Genomic DNA, 20,301 nt, shown 5'->3' on the forward strand with positions numbered 1-20,301 from the left:
GAAGGATAACTCTAACCTATTTTTCTTACAATTTATAGTACTACAAACGTCTCCTTGTCCCATATTATTATTATTCAAATTATTGTATTTTAGTCATTTACAGTTACTACAACCGATAACGAACTTTTCACAAAAATGCAAAATACGGCACAGTCAATGCCTTTTCGATCTAGATCAGGCCGTAATGTTTGTTCGGATTTTCTGTTTCAGTGTATGGAGCTCAGTGAAATATTATAACTTTATTACTTATCATTGCTAAGCTTTATTTAGTGTAATGTGTTATAAGTTCCGTCTACTTCTTGTTGCAGAAATAATTACAAAACTGTGTTATTTTAATGTGAAGAGAATTTTACATGTTAACATAATCTGTTCGCGTCAACATTTTAAGTTTAGAATGGAAGCTATTTTGAGGTTTAATGAAAAAGAATTTATATTGTGATTTAAATTTAACACATCTACCTTCCTTAATTTTAGACAAAACATTTACCTTACCACTCCTATGAAATTAGTGTACGTACAATTGTATTACTTCATCTCTTTAGTAGATAAATACAATAATTCAGTACTCAATTTTAGTATTAAAATAGAGACAAATTGAATGTCTGAGGTATCATACATGACATTATGCTTAATTACGAGTATAATGTATGATAGCGAATTTAGGAATATAAGTTAAATATAGTAAACATAACCTATAATTTTCATATGAATGGCAAGGCATTGGAGATCACAAAATTTAGACAGAACGGGGCAACTGGAACAGTAAACATAGGTAACCTATAATTTCAACGTATCTAAATATCCGCGCGGTGCAATTGAAAATTATTGAATCGTGCATAAATGAATGTACAAGAATTTCGCAATATTTAATCGAAATAAAGGCAGGTATTACACATACGAACAACGTAATTTTCACACCATAAATGATATTACATCTTAATTCGCAAGTAAATTATGTCTGACGTGTCTCATAATCATTGTTTTAAATTTTATTAATGGAATTACACTACATTTTAGAGAAACATATGTTACTATTGTTCCTAGTACTCACAGCGCTCCAAGCGGCTAGCAACTATCGCGAGATTTGCAAAAAATCACCCCAAGTTTCGTGACTGTATATAGTAGACTGTGATTATACAGTGGAGCTAGTTGGGGACGCTAGGGTTTTGCAGGAGCCGTTCCCCGCTAAGAGATGGCATGATCGCCGGTAATAGTGCGGCCGCATTCTCGGCGAGCAATGATTGACCTGCAGTTCCGCTTTTGTTGTGTTGTGTTGTGCTATGTTGTGTTGTGAGAAGAAGTTGGCTGTGAAAGTTGTAATCTTAAAAGTTTAAGTTAAGTCTGAAGTGCTTCGTGTAGGCCAGTAGGCCAGTGCCGCGGCACACTGGTGTGCCTTCACAAGATGAAAGGTGTGACGCGAAAATTAATTGAAATTAAAATGGTGTGTTGATAAAACATGCCCAGTCCACAAGTGTGTTGAGTGCTGAAAATTTCAGTAATGCTATGGTTCCCAGTAAATTGAAACGACATTTGGTAACAAAACATTATTTTCTGTCAAAGATGTAGCCTATATTATTATCGTCGGCTGTTGGAACAAAATAAAAAAAACAAGTGACGCTCATGACGATGTCGGTACAGGTTTCACGAAACGTACAGGGAGCTAGCTATAAGGTAGCCGAAGTTATCGTAAACTTACTTACTTACTTAATGGCTTTTAAGGAACCCGGAGGTTCTTTCCCGCCCTCACATAAGCCCGCCATTGGTCCCTATCCTGAGCAAGATTAATCCATTCTCTATCATCATATCCCACCTCCCTCAAATCCATTTTAATATTATCCTCCCACCTACGTCTCGGTCTCCCTAAAGGTTTTTTTCCCTCCGGCCTCCCAACTAACACTCTATATGCATTTCTGGATTCGCCCATACGTGCTACATGCCCTGCCCATCCCAAACGTCTGGATTTAATGTTCCTAATTATGTCAGGTGAAGAATACAATGCGTGCAGTTCTGTGTTGTGTAACTTTCTCCTTTCTCCTGTAACTTCATCCCTCTTAGCCCCAAATATTTTCCTAAGCACCTTATTCTCAAACACCCTTAACCTATGTTCCTCTCTCAAAGTGAGAGTCCAAGTTTCACAATCATAAAGAACAACCGGTAATATAACTGTTTTATAAATTCTAACTTTCAAATTTTTGACAGCAGACTGGATGATAAAATTTCTCAACCGAATAATAACAGGCATTTCCCATATTTATTCTGTGTTTAATTTCCTTCCGAGTACCATTTATATTTGTTACTGTTGCTCCAAGATATTTGAACTTCTCCACCTCTTCAAAAGATAAATTTTCAATTTTTATATTTCCATTTCGTACAATATTCTCGTCACGAGACATAATCATATACTTAGTCTTTTCGGGATTTACTTCCAAACCTATCTCTTTACTTGCTTCCAGTAAAATTCCCGTGTTTTCCCTAATCGTTTGTGGATTTTCTCCTAACATATTCACGTCATCCGCATAGACAAGCAGCTGATGTAACCCGTTCAATTCCAAACCCTCTCTGTTATCCTGGACTTTCCTAATGGCATACTCTAGAGGAAAGTTAAAAAGTAAAGGAGCTTATCGTAATAGCTGAAACGTTGTTAATGCCTAAAAATCGGTTGTTGGAGATCTTCTCAACTGTATGGCTCCTTGCTGACGATAATAAAGTGTTGATGGACTCAATTAAAGAACATTTAGTAATCTTGCAGCAGAAGTTCAAGAATTATTTCGGAGAGAGTGTTCAAGATTTTTATTGGGTTCGTGATCCATTCATTGTGAATTCAAAACGTCTTCCGAATAATATACTGGTACAAGAGGAACTGGCAGACTTAAAAGCAGACAGAATATTGAAATTAAAACTTCTCGAAGTGCCTTTGGAAACAATTTAGTTGTCAATAAGGAGTGAATACCCGACTATCTCCGAGATGACAGTTATAATAATACTAGTGGCTTGTGCAGCAAATGCTGCAAACTAAGTTCGTTAGACGTTCAAATAAATATTTTTCAGATTTATTTTCAGTGAAGAATACTCGTCTTTTTGATAGTTATTTGATTCCATAATAATGAAACATACTCCTTCTGAATGGATTTTTTTAGGCCAAATACTTTTTCTTGAACCTATCCGACTTCAGTTTTTGAGTTTCAATGCGAAAACGCAAGTATCAATGTCAGGACGATAGCAGTAGATATTTCAGGTCATTGTGGATTGTAGGCAAAAGTTAAAAAAAAAAATGTCAGGTTTGCTAAGCTTTCGAACAATAGCATTTTCGTATAGCTGCTGCATGTAGAACTTGAAATGTAGAGCGTAAAATCATTTTATCCTACTAAAAGATCTTGCTGAAATGATCTGGAGAATACAAAATTTTCTAGGCCTCTTATTTTATCAGTAATAATACCTTTTGGTCTTTCCTTAGGAACTGTAATTTTTGCGCTCTTTCGAGCCAATACTGAAGACAATGACACATATCAATATCTACACTACACCGCCATTAAGTATATGGAAAAAGACCCAACACCACTGGGTTAATATGTATAAAAATATTTGATTTTTAATAACAATATTATTATCTTACTTAAGTTTTGTAGTTATATATAGCAGCCACTCCGTAAATTACAGAAATGAAAATCTAAATTAAGATACTCTCTACATTTACTTACATAACCTCAAAACGTTTCACTTTAATGTCATCAATATAGAATCAATATTATGTACAATTAATGAAAAATAGACGCATCATGATATTAACTATAATAATATTTAATTTCTAATGGTAACAATGTCATCAACGAGGTTCACTCAGCCTCCTATAAAATTGAGTACCGGGTCTTTCCCGGGGGTAAAAGGCGGTCAGAGCGTGGTGCCGACCACACCACTTCATTCTAGTGCCGAGGTCATGGAAAGCATGGGGCTCTACCTCCATGCCCCCCAAGTGCCTTCATGGCATGTTACGGGGATACTTTTACCTTTAACAATGTCATCAAACCACTTCAAGTTTCGTAGATTTGAATATCCAATATACAGCTGTACTCAGAAAATTATACACTGCAGAATCAGTTTTTAATAACAAATTGAATTGAGCTCTGAATATGTCGGCAATCCTGCAGGTCATGGCCTTCGTGTAATAGCCTATTGTTTATTGTAGTGTGTGTTTTGTTCTGAAATTCAATCAAGTCGGCCGTGATGCAATAAAATTAGTTCTCAAAACTGACAACAGATGGATTTTGGAAAATAGGAAAATTATGTAGGAAAATTGACATTTCACTGAAAACTACTACTTTTCCGAAAAACTTTGGGTTCCAAGCTTAAAAATGAGGGGCCATTTATTAAAATCCGTTCAGCCGTTTTCCTGTAATTTCCATTACCAGTTCAAATTATATATATATATATATAGATGTTATTGCCATTTTCAACTATATATGTTTGTGAACTTTCCTTTTCGACGTTAACTGAAAATTAAAACATCAAAGAGGGAGAGACTCAAATCCATCGATGAAGAAATGAGGCTTGCACTGTTAACGATTCCGCCACAAGTCAGCCACTTGTGTGCAGCTAACCAGGCCCATTGAAGTTATTTACTTTAATATTAGTAATAAAAATACGTATTTTCTACAGTGAATTAAAGTTCATAAATTCTTAATAAATGCAAGAGTCGATTTCTGTTTATAACAACGACAACAACAACAATAATAATAATAATAATAATAATAATAATAATAATAATAATAACAATACTAATAATAAATTTAATTACATTACGTAATTATATTAAGAGAGTCACATAATATGTTTTTGAGGGGATTAATATTTTGGTGTGCCGTGTTGAGTCCAGGCCCATCTAGGATGTGCCGTGAGTATGAAAATGTTGAGGAACACTGGTGTAGGCTACTGTTATAATGAATTATTCATTACGTGAACATACTTATCTATACAATATATACATATTGCTGACGCCAGAGTTCCTGGCGCGTGTCCTTGAGTACAATGCACAGTCTGCGAGCATCTATTGATAGTGTAGCTGAGAATGGTACCATCTTCTAAACACGTCACGTCAGCTATCTACCAACCACAGTTGCCAGTCTTGCTGCGCAGACTGCGGCAAAAGTAAGATATTCGCACTTAAGTTTCCCTACGCTAGCGTTCCTGCGGTGTGTCCTTGAGTACAGTGTCCAGTCAATGAGTTTCTGTTGTCACTGCAGCTGAGAACGGTACCTCCTCCTAAATACACGTCACATCAACAATCTGCCAACCACAATTGTCAGCTTTATAGCCCATAGACTGCTACAAAGGTAAGACACTCGCACTTAAAGTTCCCATTACTTATTTCACATGCCAAAAACGGTGGCGCGGTCTATACATACAGAGAGAGGTTTACCCCCATCCCAGCTTTAATCCCTCTAAACACTTTTTTTTTTTTTTTCAGATTATTACTCTCTGGCAATTTACTTCTTAGTTTATTCATCTCTTTCTTTATAATCTCCGGGTCCACACCTGTGGAGTAACGGTCAGCGCGTCTGGCTGCGAAACCAGGTGGCCCGGGTTCGAATCCCGGTCGGGGCAAGTTACCTGGTTGAGGTTTTTTCCGGGGTTTTCCCTTAACCCAATACGAGCAAATGCTGGATAACTTTCGGTGCTGGACCCCGGACTCATTTCACCGGCATTATCACCTTCATATCATTCAGACGCTAAATAACCTAGATGTTGATACAGCGTCGTAAAATAACCCAATAAAAAAAATACAATCTCCTTTAAGTTTTTCTCTTTAATCTCAAATGTTTTCTCAATATTGTAGCTTACTCTGCTTTGGATGTTTACCTCATCTATCTGCGATTCGTTCCTACGTCTCATCTCCTCCTTATCTTAAATTACTAATATATGATTATATTTGTGATGTTTCATCACGTCTGTATTCTAGAAACCCTCACAACATTCTACGTACTTACCGAACATGGATAACGTTGAATTCCCTTTGAACATAGTTTTGTTTGCAGCTATTGGGGCGGTTTCTCGAGCATTTAACACTTCAGCTCGACCGGTATCCCGTTTATAGATCGTCATGAGGAAACCGCCACCCAGTCCCATGCTCTGAAGACAAACGACGCCTTCACAGAACAAGGTTGCGATAGTTGCTTCGACAGCTGAGCCATTCTTCATTAGAATATCTCTGAAATTCAAGAAAAACTACTAGTGGCACTATGCGCTATTATATAACAAATACGAGGGTCATTTAATTAGTCATGGCAACTATGTTATATCTCCCGAATAACCAAAAATGTGGTTAGTTCAGTATATATTACGTTTGAAAACCTATTGTACACTGTACGGGATGCCACCGTCAGATTGCGTCTCTGTGTGCATTGGTGGCTACTTAACAGCACACGCGAAAGTTTGTATGCTAGAGGCTGTGCTCCAAGATGGATGTAAGTAAAATTGAACAGCGGTCATACGTGAAAATTGCAGTTCGTCGTGGCAGAAATGCTCATCATTGTCATGAGAAACATTGGGTGATAGTGCGTTGGAACACTCTCCCTACTCGCCTGATTTCAGTCCATGCGACTTTGATCTCATTCCTCAATTGAAGAAGCCGCTGGAAAGAGGTTTGCAAACAGGGAGGTAATCTTAACAACTTTTCGACGAGAGGTGATATACATAAACGAATCGCACACAGCCGATGGTATTTAACGCTTGCATCATCGTTGGCAAAGCTGTGTGGAAGCCTTGGGGGATTATTTTGAAGGCTGTTAGCTGTGAGTAATATACTTTGTTTCTTTTTGTGCATAATAAAACAATGATTTCTGTTTACGCATCTTTCAATTTCCCTTACCCTTGACTGCTGTATCCAGACCCAATTTGGTACTATACTAAAAGCCAGGTTATGAACCGACTAAACAAGAAGTAGTTGGCAGGGCGAGAGAAAGTGCGAGTTAGAGGGGTAGCCTGTACAGCGATGACACGTTGAGTGTGGAGGGTTGGAGGAGAAACGAAGAACGGAGCTTTTCATTGGACCTCACGTGAAAATTTCGTCTGCTAACGAAAATCTGGCAACGGAATCACGGAGATAGTGTAGCCAAACTTCCCAGCAATACCACGCGCATTACGAGTCGCATTTCGTACAGCGTCATTAGCTCGTGCTTTCTTAAAAACCGTAATTTTAATTACTAATATTGTTGATAGTGTTATCGAGAACTATATATAGTAGTTATTTTATACATATCGGTGACAAACGCTGAATACGCTTTGAATCTCGCGCCACTATGTGACAATAGAGCTGAGAAAGAGAGCAACAAAACGTTGCTTCCGGTTTAGTCGGTTCATAACCTGGCTTTTAGTATAGCATTGCGAAGCACATTCCAGTGATCTTCAATCGCATATAGTGAGTTTCTATTCCTGCAGTTTTATTGGCTGATATACTATAGTTGCCATGAATTGTGAAATGACCCTCGTATTAATCAAATATATGCAGAATATGCTTTATTCATACAATTAGCAATTTATCTTAAATAATTTAGAACTTCGTCCGTCGTAGACACAGCGAGTGGAAAATTCGAAAAGTATGTATGCTTACACAAAATAATTGTTGCCACTTCAGACTACAGAAGGAAAGATTGAAAGCGATACTCCAGCTTGATTCCACTAGCGTCATCAAAATATGAAATTTCATAATCTAAACCATTTCTGCCATCGGCATGGGGACATGAATAATTTTCACGACTCATGATGTGTAGAATGCAATTAAAGCCAACAATTTTCATATTCGATAAAGTTTTGGCGAAATTTTCAAATTTCATAAAATCTTCATAACTTTGTCATATTTTGCATGATTTCCCCACTCCAATTTTTATATTTCTATAACCACCACCGAATCGAGTTTTCCAAACATTATAAAGAGACAATACAGATGAGTTCAGTAAACACTCGAAAAACCCAAGCCACCCATTTCACTAACATTTCGGAATTTCCAAAGGCAAGTGAAATCTACAAATTTCCATTTAAGTGGATAGGTACATCTGAACTCCTTGAAAAAAAATTGAGCTTTCAAAATAATTTTTTAAATGGGAATTAACTATTAAAATTTATTTTGATGAGACAATTATTTAAATACCTGTATTAGTTTTAAAGTTATGAATTTAAATTAAAGATGTTACACATAGCACCACATTTCATATGACATCTTTAACGCTCTTTTTACATTATTTACCCATATTTTGAAAACCCATATCCATGATAATTCTGAAACAATTGAAGAAGCTCTTCAGTCTTAAAATATAGATCAGTCTATAATAATTCTGTTTCGTTATAGAATTGCTTTGTGAGTGATTAATACACTTTCATAATCATAAACAATAAACATGTTTTCGAGAGGGCCCCACTCTTGTCTACATTTTTTTTTTTTTTGCATTAGAGCCTTTCAGATAACAGTCTTTTATAACCACCACTGCATACTGACTTGTGAGTAGAAATTAGATTATTATCTTATAGCTTATAGATGGCCATCAGGCACCATTCCATCTCACAGCTATGAGAGCTGAATACTAGCAGAGTAACCATTAATTTTCGAATGATCTGTTTAATATATATATAACATAAGGTAAGCAAGAAATTAAATATAAGCTCATGGAATTGATGCGAAAGCATAAATTGACTGTAAAATGAATTCAAACAAACTATATATCCAAAATTCGAATTAATCAACAATTTTTTTTAAATTAATATAAAATGGGTTATGTACTCATATACTTAATAAGTAATGAATGAGCAGTGTATTTTAACTCAGTAGTTTCCAACCTTTTTTTGATTGACGACACACTTTACTGAATGCCCACGATATCCGACACACTTATTTGATATTATTATTATTATTATTATTATTATTATTATTATTATTATTATTATTATCACTACTATTATTATTATTATTATTATTATTAAGTCAGTGACCGTACAGAAATACAAAATAAGTATAATACCTATTCGGAACACGTTTGCTAATAGAGGCAATCATGAGTGCCTACAATAAGAATGTAATAATATTGTAGCTACAAATTACAATTTAATCAATTTAATAGTACTAACAAACTTATGTTTCTCTGCATGCGACCATGAAACTTTTGATAGATGTTTATGCAGATACTCGATTTTTTTTTTTTTTTAGAAAAATCTAATGGGATTTGTAATTTTTATTCATGTTTATAAAGCTTAAAATATTTCAAAAAGAAAAATATTCGCAGACACACAAAAATTCAAAGTTTGCCAGCATCTTAACTGCGAAATAACGTAAGTTAGGAGAATTTTCATTAGGTAATAATTAATAAAATTACTTGTTGGTTTTAGCTGACATTTGGGAATGCCATTGAAAAAACACTTTTTCTGAAATATTTGTTTATTATTAGTGTAAGACATAGATAAGGCTCTTACTTATTCACAAATGGCTTTTAAGGAACCCGGAGGTTCATTGCCGCCCTCACATAAGTGATAATAATAATAATAATAATAATAATAATAATAATAATAATAATAATAATAATAAGTACATTTCTGGCACGACCACTCATTGTATTCTTCACCTGACATAATTAGGAACATTAAATCCAAACGTTTGATATGAGCAGAGCATGTAGCACGTATGGGCGAATCCAGAAATGCATATAGAGTGTTAGTTGGAAGGCCGGAGGGAAAAAGACCTTTGGGGAGGCCGAGACGTAGATGGGAAGATAATATTAAAACGGATTTGAGGGAGGTGGGATATGATGATAGAGACTGGATTAATCTTACTCAGGATAGGGACCAATGGCGGGCTTATGTGAGGGCGGCAATGAACCTCCGGGTTCCTTAAAAGCCAGTAAGTAAGTAAGTAAGTAAGTAAGTACATTTCTTCTGGAGAAAAAGGTGGTGGAACTTTGTGTAGAATATTTTATAGTGAACGGGAGATGATTACTGTTCACTGCACGGGAATTTTCGTCCAACTAAGACTTTCAAGTTCTAAACGGAATTCAAAGAAAAATTATATTAAAAATATAGTTATTCACACATATTTCGGTTCCATGATGAAAAATGTAACAAAAAGGTGCCGGAATGTCGTTCCAGCGCTTTACGCCAAAAAAAAAAACACCGATAAAAACTTCTATTAGTGTTGTAGATAGGTCGATGTTAACACGCAATCGAAAATTCTAAAAGAACAAGCAGCAACTTGAGTGGCATTAGAAAAAAAAAATTAGGCCTATGTGTCAAAAATCCCAACGTATCTATGCTGGATGTCAGATAAAAGATTATCGTTTTTGAAATCTCGCCTATTTAAATTAATGTGAAGTCTGCGCTTGGTGGGTTGCACAGAGTTTCTCTATACGTGGCCTTATGGTTAAAAAACTGAACTGGGCATTGTTGCAGGTGTTCACGTTTCATTCGTAAAGTCTGTCTCAAAATAAAATGTACCATATCAAAGACTTCGTTGCAAATAAAAAACGCGTTGTAAAGAGAGTTTCTGGATGGCATAAAATTTATTTGTGCGATATCGTGCGTATTTGCTTTGTTTCCGCACAAAACCAATCCGCGGAAAGTCTAAAATTCCACATTCAGCATTCCCAACCTAACACACACAACAATTTCCCTCTTCTTACCGCTTAAACGACATATTGATTTTACTGCTTTAGGCTTTTAACATACTATTTTTAGAGACGTTCAATATAGTAATAATTATAAATTGGAAACTTACCACTGCAATTTCACCTAAATTGCACTGTTAATTATTGTTTTTAAATATTTGAAAAAATTAAGTAAACTCTACAACTCAACTAAAGTTACTGCATTCGTGATGCAAGTAACATTAAGGAAGCCGTGAAAAAACAACAAGCTTCCATAGACTGGGGGGCGGGGGGGGGGAAGACAGACGTATATCGCGGCCTGCTGGAGTATAGTAAACACAGAAAACATTTTAAAGCAACAATGTTGAAGATAGATATTTTTGTTTTGTAAATTTGCCGTCATTGAACAGAAACCAAGATGGAGATTTCATTGCAAATAATTAGAAATTCCTCTTTCAGGTGTGTAATAAAAGATCTTCGCACAAAATAATGTACGATACACGAGCGGTATGTTTTTTTTTTCAATTCTCGGAAATTAAAAAAGCTCAACTACGTTTCGCTTTTTCAGACTTTTCCTCGAACATGAAAACTTCAACATACCGCTCTTGTAACGCATATTACTATTTTCAAATCCAAAATTTCGCGACACACTCCATGGAGCTGCGCGACACACCGGTTTGGAACCCCTGCCTTAACTTAACGGCTGTCACGTTTACCAATTCATTCAATGTGTTTAATGGTTTCCTATGTGTAAATTACACATATTTTCAAGCTCAGATTCCTAAAGAACAAACAGGAGTAGCGTAATGTATTTATTACTTCAAGGCATAATAGTATAGCAATTATTTCAGATAATTGTTTTCTTGCTCAAGGAAAACTTGTTCTCACCTTCAATTACGGGCTTGAAGTTCACAGGAATTCTTGCTATTTCATTCAGTGACGAGCACGACATTCCCAGGAATGTCACTCTAATGAACAGAAATACTACTTAGGTACTATTTTAAGAAATTACATCCTTATCTAATTCTCTTTTTGCCGGCTGTAATAATTTACGTTTTGTAGAGGTTGTAAATTACTGCCAACTCGCAAAGTAATTCTACAACGAAACAGAGTTATTATAGACTGCTCTGTATTTTAAGACGGGAAAGCTTCTTCAATTGTTTCAGAATTATCATGGATATGGGCTTTCAAAACGAAGATAGTGTGAAAAAAGCGTTAAAGATGTCATATGAAATGTGGTAATATATGTAGCAACTTGCATTAAAATTCATAACTTTAAAATTAATACAAGTATTTAAGGAATCCGGAGGTTCATTGCCGCCCTCACATAAATCCGCCATTGGTCCTTATCCTGAGCAAAATTAATCTAGTCCCTACCATCATATCGAATTGCAATAGATTTCAATAAATATATTAATCGATTCCTATTGAAAGGTCAAATAATTGAATTAGAAATCCAAATATAATTAAATAAAGAAAAATTAATTGAAATCACAAATACACGTCACCTCCCTCAAATCTATTTTATTTTATCCTCCCATCTACGTCTCGGCCTCTCCAAAGGTACTGTAAATAAACTACATAATAAAAATAAAGAAAAAACCTGGTTGATTCATTATTTTCCTAATATTGTCCCATATGTTACTTTTTCGTATTAAGTTGTTATAATCTCTATTTAAAAATTGTAAAGCTCTTAATACAGTAGAGCATCGATTATCCGAAAACCGATCAGCCGAAACATCGGTTAACCGAAAGCGTTCCAGTCGTCAAATTCAAATTTGCGCGCGCGCCATATAGAAGTTTCGCTAGCGCTGTTTGCGAGATTTAGCGAAAAAAAAAAAAAAGTCTTAGCTCTGAAGCCCAAAAAAAAAAAAAAAAAGACTTCTTTTCCTAAACTGTAGGCCTACTTTAACGACCATTTTGAACTTGTCAAACCAGGCTAGTCAGTTCTCTGTGTTATTTGTAAGACGTGTGTATGTACAGTTTTGTGTTTAATATCAATGTTTCTTTGTTTCATACTGCTCCTATGACACCGGTACAATTTGTTTTCGTAAATGATCGGTTATCCGAATACCCCCCATCCCCAATTGTTTCGGATAGTCGATGCTCAACTGTATATTGTTGAACTAACAAAATTAGCTTCGCGTCATCCATTTCATTTATGCCTTAAATATTGCCGCGATTGGAGGCCTTGCAATCGATATAACTGCCATAACCTTCTTTATTTTCATCACGGAAATTCGTTTACAATTCTCTGGGCAGAATTCTGATCGACATCCAGTCATGCAGATAGAGGTGATACGACCAAGTGGACGATGATCCATTTAAAAGAGTGCAGAGAATAAAAATCCGAACGAGCCGTTCCGGTAAGTGGGAGCCTACTTTCTTACAGAATGCGACGTCTGTCCTTATCCCGACGCGGTTATAAGTTAGGGTACGCACACGTTGGAGCAACGATAAACGATAAGAGAAATGATCTAGCGACGCTTTGGTATTATCAAAGAATCAAGTGTTCATATCGGAGCAACGAGGTCGCGGGAAGCGAACATTTTGATTTATCAGTAGAAGATATTCTATGCATCCACTTAATGAAAGAAGATATATAGGAAATATCAGCTGCTAAGTTCAAGGTTAATGTAACTTAAATACGTACAAAATTCAACCCGTTTCTCATCCCAAAGATAGTATAAATTCGTTGTGTTGTGATTGGTTCTTGTGATCACATAACATATGACGAATAAATACACAACTGATCAATTTGTCAATATCTACAATAATTAATTTAATAAGCCGAAATAATAATATATCGATGAATATTCGGATATATTGATAACCACCGGTATTTATACAGTTTAATATTATCTTAATCAGAGATCATATGAACGACAAGAGCGAAGAAAATGGAACTTTGGTTTTTCGTCGCTTTTATCGTGCATCTTCGCTTTTATCGTTACTCCAATATGCACACCTCAATGACAATGCATGCTTCAATTCTCTCTGATATAGTATCGCTGCTTCTTTTATCGTTTATCGTCGCTCCAACGTGTACGTACCCTTAAAAGGGCGTGAGATTCACTATGGGCCCACGTGGCAGAAAACAGATATAATTTACCAACATTAGGCCCTAAATTTATTTAAGAGTATGTAACGACGCAGTACTTTTATTTCTTTCTTTATATTTTTAAATATTTCTTTCTTTCTATATTTCTTTCTTTATTTATTTATTTCTATCTTTATTTCTTTCTTTATTTCTTCCTTTCCTTATTCATTTATTTATTTATATCCTATTTCTTTCTTTATTTCTTTCTTTCTTTATTTCTTCCTTTCCTTATTCATTTATTTATTTATTTTTATTTATTTATTTATATCCTATTTCTTTCTTTATTTCTTCCTTTCCTTATTCATTTCTTTCTTTCTTTCTTTCTTTATTTCTTTATTTATTTCTTTTTATTTATTTATATCCTGTTTCTTTCTTTATTTCTTTCTTTATTTCTTCCTTTCTTTATTCATTTATTTCTTTCTTTATCTCTTTATTTATTCATTTATTTATTTTTATTTGTTTATTATTTATTTATTTACTTGTTTATTTATTTATTTATTTACTTATTTATTTATTTATTTATTTATTTATTTACTCTGGTGGTGTTAAGACCATCAATCAGGCCTTCTCTTCCACACCACCAGAAATGCAAATTCTTTTTAAATAAAAATACATTTCCATCGACCATGACTGAGTTTGGGACTGCTGAGACAGACGCAGTTTGGCCTACACTTGAATACTGATTTAATGGAGGTATCAGAACTTAAAAGAGATTTATATAATTCATCAGGGGCGGCCCGTCCTTATGTGCTACAGTGCTACAGCACAATGATAATTTTGGCTCAAATAATGTATTTGTAATACCACCATAGTATTTGATCTGTCATTTGACAATTTCTCGTGGTTATGTTCATGACGCGTTATAAAGTGTTCAGTCTTCCTGCCTTCTTTGGTGCCTCAGGGGGTTCGTTGTGCTACTCGAAGCTCACATGAAAAATGTAGACAGTTATGCGCATGTGCGAAGCTGAAATCACTGCTCTGATTGGCTATTTTTATGCGGGAAAGTGCTGTAGTGAGCTTCAGCACAACACAGCTTGGAGATTGCAAAAGTAAAGCGTAACGAAAGAATGCTTGTTTGTGGAAGAATTCGGAACTATGTACAATGTATTTGGTAATTCAAGTGTCCGACTGCTGCTGCCATCTACCAGTTAAAGTTGCTGTCAACAGCTATACTATACTGAACAAAAGAGTGTTCCAGATACAAGTTGGATTTCTATACGGAAGACCTGACTTCCGAAATATAGATGGCTGTTCAATTGTCACAATACATAGTATCCAACAATTTACAGGATCCATTCTGTGAAGTATCGAAGTTGTTAAATATTTTGGTTACAACACCAATGACCACTGCTGAGCCAGAAATATGTTTTTCTTCCTTGAAGCGCATAAAAACGTTTTTAAGGAACACTATGTCCCAGGATCGTCTCACTGCTCTTGCAATACTGTCAATAAAAAAGTGTATGATGTCCAAGATGGAGGGGTTTAACACCAAATGACAAGTTCTGCAGTACGAAAGAACGTCGTATGGACTTCATATTTCATCACTAAACGAGACTCCAAATTAAGATAAATACATAAGTGTAGACCTCTACAGTAGGCCCATATAGAGATTGTAGCACACTCATTATTTTGACCACCAGCCGCTACTGTAATTCATCTGCTACAAACTGAAGTAAAGCTAGTTGCCCACTCACCTGCCTATTATTGCACATGGATACCCGTTCGTAGCTACTGCCGCATTCCAGTAAACTCCGAGCTCGGAATCAGGTACGGAAGGTGGACTGTATGGCTCTTGACGTCCTGAGGATTCATCGTTGTCTCTGAGTCCGAAATATAAACCCAGTCCAATGGCCACGGCGCAAATAATAGCGACGACCCCCACAAACACCACAGTTTTCCTGCTTATACCAGTCCTGCAGGAAGAGGTAAACCATGTTAGTAAAACATATTACAAACAAGGGGTTGTGTTGGACTAATGTGTGAATATAATTATACGGCTCTTCATGTTCATGTGAGGCTAACATTTCCTTTCTCCAAGAGTCCTCACTATATTTACAATCAGATCTCATGCTTAACTGGGGGAGGTGTGACTACATAAGTTCTTGTAACAAAGACAGTAGAGCAGGTTTAGCGTGGCTAAGATTGGGGGCATGGAAGGGTAATAAAATTATCAACGAAGAAGGGGAGCGTCTTTCTCCGATTTGCAAAGAAAAGGATTCCTATAAGATATTTTATTACTGTGTATCGAATTGGAACATGTACGGAGAAAATATTTACCACCCTCGATGCTAAGTCAGAGTAGGAGTTCGCTTGCATGTCTTGACCTCATGGGGAATAGCGAATGGGAACAAAAGACTGGACTGTTCCTCTTGAAGGCGAGAAAGATTAGAGCTGCAGCTATCAAAGTTTGCGACGCGAACTGAGGAAGGGATAATAGTATCCACCCAACTGTACACTTTTAGGTCTTTTTGGTTAGAATATATTATATAATGTGTTTTATTGTGCCATTTCCATTTTTAATGTGTGTGTTCTTTTAGAGAGTAGTTGGATGTAATCATAGGTGGGGGAGGGGGGAAACCTACAAAGGAGGACTTGTTTCGGGTACAAAGCACGTACGGTCAGAAGACCCATGCATTGGATTTTAGACAAAATTATGATAATATAAAATTTGTATGTATAATATTACTCAATAAATCCAGCTATCTATCTATTCTTTCTCCGATCTTCGATTTGGTCTAGTTTAACGCATAATGTTAGCACAGTCTAATATATACAGTCGCGAAGCTTGGGATGATTTTTTGCATTTCTCGCGATAGTTGCCCTGTGCCATTGCCATCGTGATCTAATACAGGCCGTAAGGCAGACCATGTGACTCCCTTAACACGATCACGAAGGGCGGCTTTTCAACCATATAAATTAGTAGGAATGCATAAAGAGTAACATATATTTCTTTCAAATGTAGTGTAATTGCATTAATAAAATTTAAAACAATGATTATGAGACATTTCAGACATAATTCACTTGAGAGTTAAGGTGTAACATTATTTTTGGTGTGAAAATTACGTTGTTCGTATGTGTAATACCTGCCTTTATTTCGATTAAATATTGAGAAATTCTTGTACAATCATTTATGCACGATTCAATAATTTTCAGTTGCACCGCACGAATATTTAGATATGCTGAAATTATAGGTTATGTTTACTGTACCAGTTGCCCCTTTCTGTCTAATTTTAGTGGTCTCCAATGCCCTGCCATTACATATGTACCGGTATATTATATCGCATGAAAATTATAGGTTATGTTTACTATATTTAACTTATATTCCTATATTCGCAAGTATACATTATAATTAAACATAATGTCATGTATGATACCCCTCGCATTCAATTTGTCTGTATTTTAATACTACAATTGAGACTGAATTACTGTATTTATCTACAACCTAAGAGACGAAGTAACACTAATTTCATAGGAGTGGTATAGTAATTTTTCTGTCTACAATTAAGGAAGGTAAATGTGCTAAATTAAAATTACATTGTAAATTCTTTTTTATTAAACCTCAAAATAGCTTCAATTCTTAACTGAAAATGTTGATGCGAACAGATTATGTTAACATGTAAAATTCTCTTCACATTAAAATAACACAGTTTTATAATTATTTCTGCAACATATTATGCAGCAAGAAGTACACGAAACTTATGGACACATTACACTAAATAAAACTAAGCAATGATACGAAATAAAGTTACAATATATTTCATTGAGCTCCATAAACTGAAATAGAAAACTCGAACATACATTACGGCGGTCCAGATCGAAAAGGCATTGATTGTGCCGTATTTCGCATTGTTGTGAAAAGTTGTGTAAACTGTGAAATGTTTGTTGTCGGTTGTAATAACTGTAAATGGCTAAAATACAATAATTTGAATAATAATAATAATAATAATAATAATAATAATAATAATAATAATAATAATAATATGGGACAAGGAGACGTTTGTTGCACTATAAATTCTAAGAAAAAGAGGTCAGAGTTATCCTTCTTCCGAAAGATACAGGAAGGTAAGTTTATAAAATATAATATATGCTTTATGATAATAATATATGAACCTTCTGTATTTCGTATTTCAATAGTGGAAGGAAGGTGTTAATTTTTTTCAAAAGAACACGATATCGAAAATACAATACATTTTATCGTCTGCTAGGGAAAGTCTCTGTGATGAGGCGATAGTAGCGATCCTGGTGGCTAGCAACTATCTATGGATGCATATTTCAACTGTCTATGTATGCATATTTAGTAAGTATTGAGCTTCGTGACTGTATATACTAGACTGTGATGTTAGGCTCAATATGTTTCTGAGGAAAATGATTATTGTAACACAAAGAAATAAACGAACAAAAAGATTAGGCTTATTAGGTGAGATTTTAAAGGTAAGGTTACAAAGGTAAAGTCATTCTTAACAGTCTCACTACACATCATGGAGACTCACAGGTAGCAGGACGTTAAGGCTAACAGCTGTAAGAAAATCGGCATTAATTGTAGTAGGGATGTCAGTCCTACGTACCCGCAGCCTTTACTCCCAAGTAGAGCCCGGATGTTAGTCAAAATGCTTTTTTTAAACTGAGTCTATGTATGAAAGACCTATTAGAGCTAAACACCGTTTCCACACATTTGGGGACGATAGGCTCAATTTTTATTTTGCCTTTTTCGCCTATTTTAACTCCCGTTGTCTACTTTAATTTTAAATGCCTTTCTTTTTTAGCCTTTTACGTCGTTATTGTACATTTTCTGTATTTTAATGTATTTAAAATAAACCGCACATAAATTATATAAAACAAAAAAGAACGGTTGTACAAATTAATAGTACATTATGCAACGAGCCTATAATGGTAGTAATTAAGACGCGAGGATGTTTATGAAACGAGCGCAAGCGAGTTTCATAATTTTCATACGAGCGTCTTAATTACCATTATAGGCAAGTTTCATACGACTTTTTATGCTCGACCATATTTCTAATTTGAAATTATTCATAAGTAGCCTATTCATGTTATTGTCATGTGAGTGCAATAGCCTACCTCATAAATTGTGAGATGTGCGCAGACGCGAAAGTATTGATTTTTTCCGGGAAACGAATGTCGACGACCTTGATATAATCTAGAGAGTAAGATAAGCATTAGTCTTGATATAACCTTGAAATTGAATTCGACATTGAAAAACGAGATGACAAATTGAATTTGTTTGGATATTATTTACAATTAACGCTAATTATTATAGTAACAGAACATAATCTTCTACGACAGTATTGGATTTCCAGCCTCCGTCACGTTTCGATATTTGTCTTTCGATTGCATATCCGAGAATAATCGAAAACCTGAACTTCAATGAATAGATGTACTTTAATAACATGCATTAAAGGACTGCTACCAGGTGTATAATTACTACATTTCGGCATGGCCGAGCATAAAAATATATATTCACCTCACACAAATATTTGTTGAGAATCTTATTCTCCAGCAATACATATGTTTCCAAGAAGTCATAAACTTTTCTCCCCTACAAATTCCATCTTTTATGGCACTTAACAAAGATGTTTGAACAGTATAACCCTCAGCGATCATGTCACTTTGAGGTTTACCAGCGAAAGAAAGGGGATGAGGGAAGTATTAAAAGCAAGTCTCCAGGTCCCGTTACTGTTGTCGCTTGCATGCACAAGTCACGCGTACTTTGAAGTCTCTAATCCCTTCTCACACTCCTCTTTTTGAGACAATACACAGTCGGTTTTTCCCGATCTCTGAAAGAAAGTAGAGACAGTCCTTCTGAAATAAGCTGTTTTAAGTTTGCTCCAATCACTTTAGTAGAAGTTCAAAGATATTTTTCCACCATGAAAAACGTTCTCTCTGACAGGCTGCTCACTATGACAGTTGACAACTTAAAAAACCATCTTGTTGTGACATGTAACCAAGGAAAGTGAGTACCATATGGGATAGTTTATTAAGAATTTGTTTATTTTTGTTTGTTTCCATGTCCCATTTCACTGTCTATTTTTTGTCTGTTTCCATGAATAATAAATATCTATTTCACTTCCTATTTCTACTGTTTTTAGTGCCTATATGTCTGTCTATTTTAACCAAAATAAATGTCTAACCATCCGGGCTCTACTCCCAAGGAAAAACCCCTGACACTGATTTCTGTTAGAGGCAGAGTAAAGCCCAGGGCCAATGTGTGGTCAGAAAATTAACAATAGAAGGGTACCATTCTTCAGAAAGCAAGCGAAACTATATACTGTACGTTCTATAATAAAGGCTACGAGCAGATGTAAAAGGAATTTCAGTTTTCGAATGCAAAAGGCGAAACAGTCGTCCAATTTTTGTCCACATTTTAATTATGCCATGATAAACCTAATTAGTGAAATATTTTATTAGTCAGCAATGGAAGGAGAAAGGAACTGGCCACCCTAGTTGCCTCATGAATGATGCCTTATTGGTGTCACTTATGAGATTCCAACCAGTCTTCGAACTTTTGACTGAACATACATACCATATGACACAAAAGTCGCTTGCCAAATGGGAAAACAATATTATTTT

At 35.3% G+C, this 20,301-nt stretch overlaps 1 protein-coding gene across 4 annotated transcripts in view; it reads right to left on the minus strand.

Annotated features, from left to right (window-relative positions):
- LOC138714829 (scoloptoxin SSD14-like) overlaps positions 1-20,301 on the minus strand; it is a 120,183-nt gene that overhangs the window by 26,088 nt on the left and 73,794 nt on the right. For all 4 annotated transcript variants that reach the window (XM_069847006.1, XM_069847007.1, XM_069847005.1 and 1 more), the window contains 2 exons: positions 15,411-15,629; positions 5,982-6,202 (listed from right to left, as the gene is read on the minus strand). In XM_069847006.1, coding sequence (XP_069703107.1) covers positions 5,982-6,202; positions 15,411-15,629 — 440 coding nt within the window. The remainder of the gene's footprint in view (positions 1-5,981; positions 6,203-15,410; positions 15,630-20,301) is intronic.

Source organism: Periplaneta americana, chromosome 15 (assembly GCF_040183065.1).
Source record: "Periplaneta americana isolate PAMFEO1 chromosome 15, P.americana_PAMFEO1_priV1, whole genome shotgun sequence".
Classification (NCBI taxonomy): Eukaryota; Metazoa; Arthropoda; class Insecta; order Blattodea; family Blattidae; genus Periplaneta; species Periplaneta americana.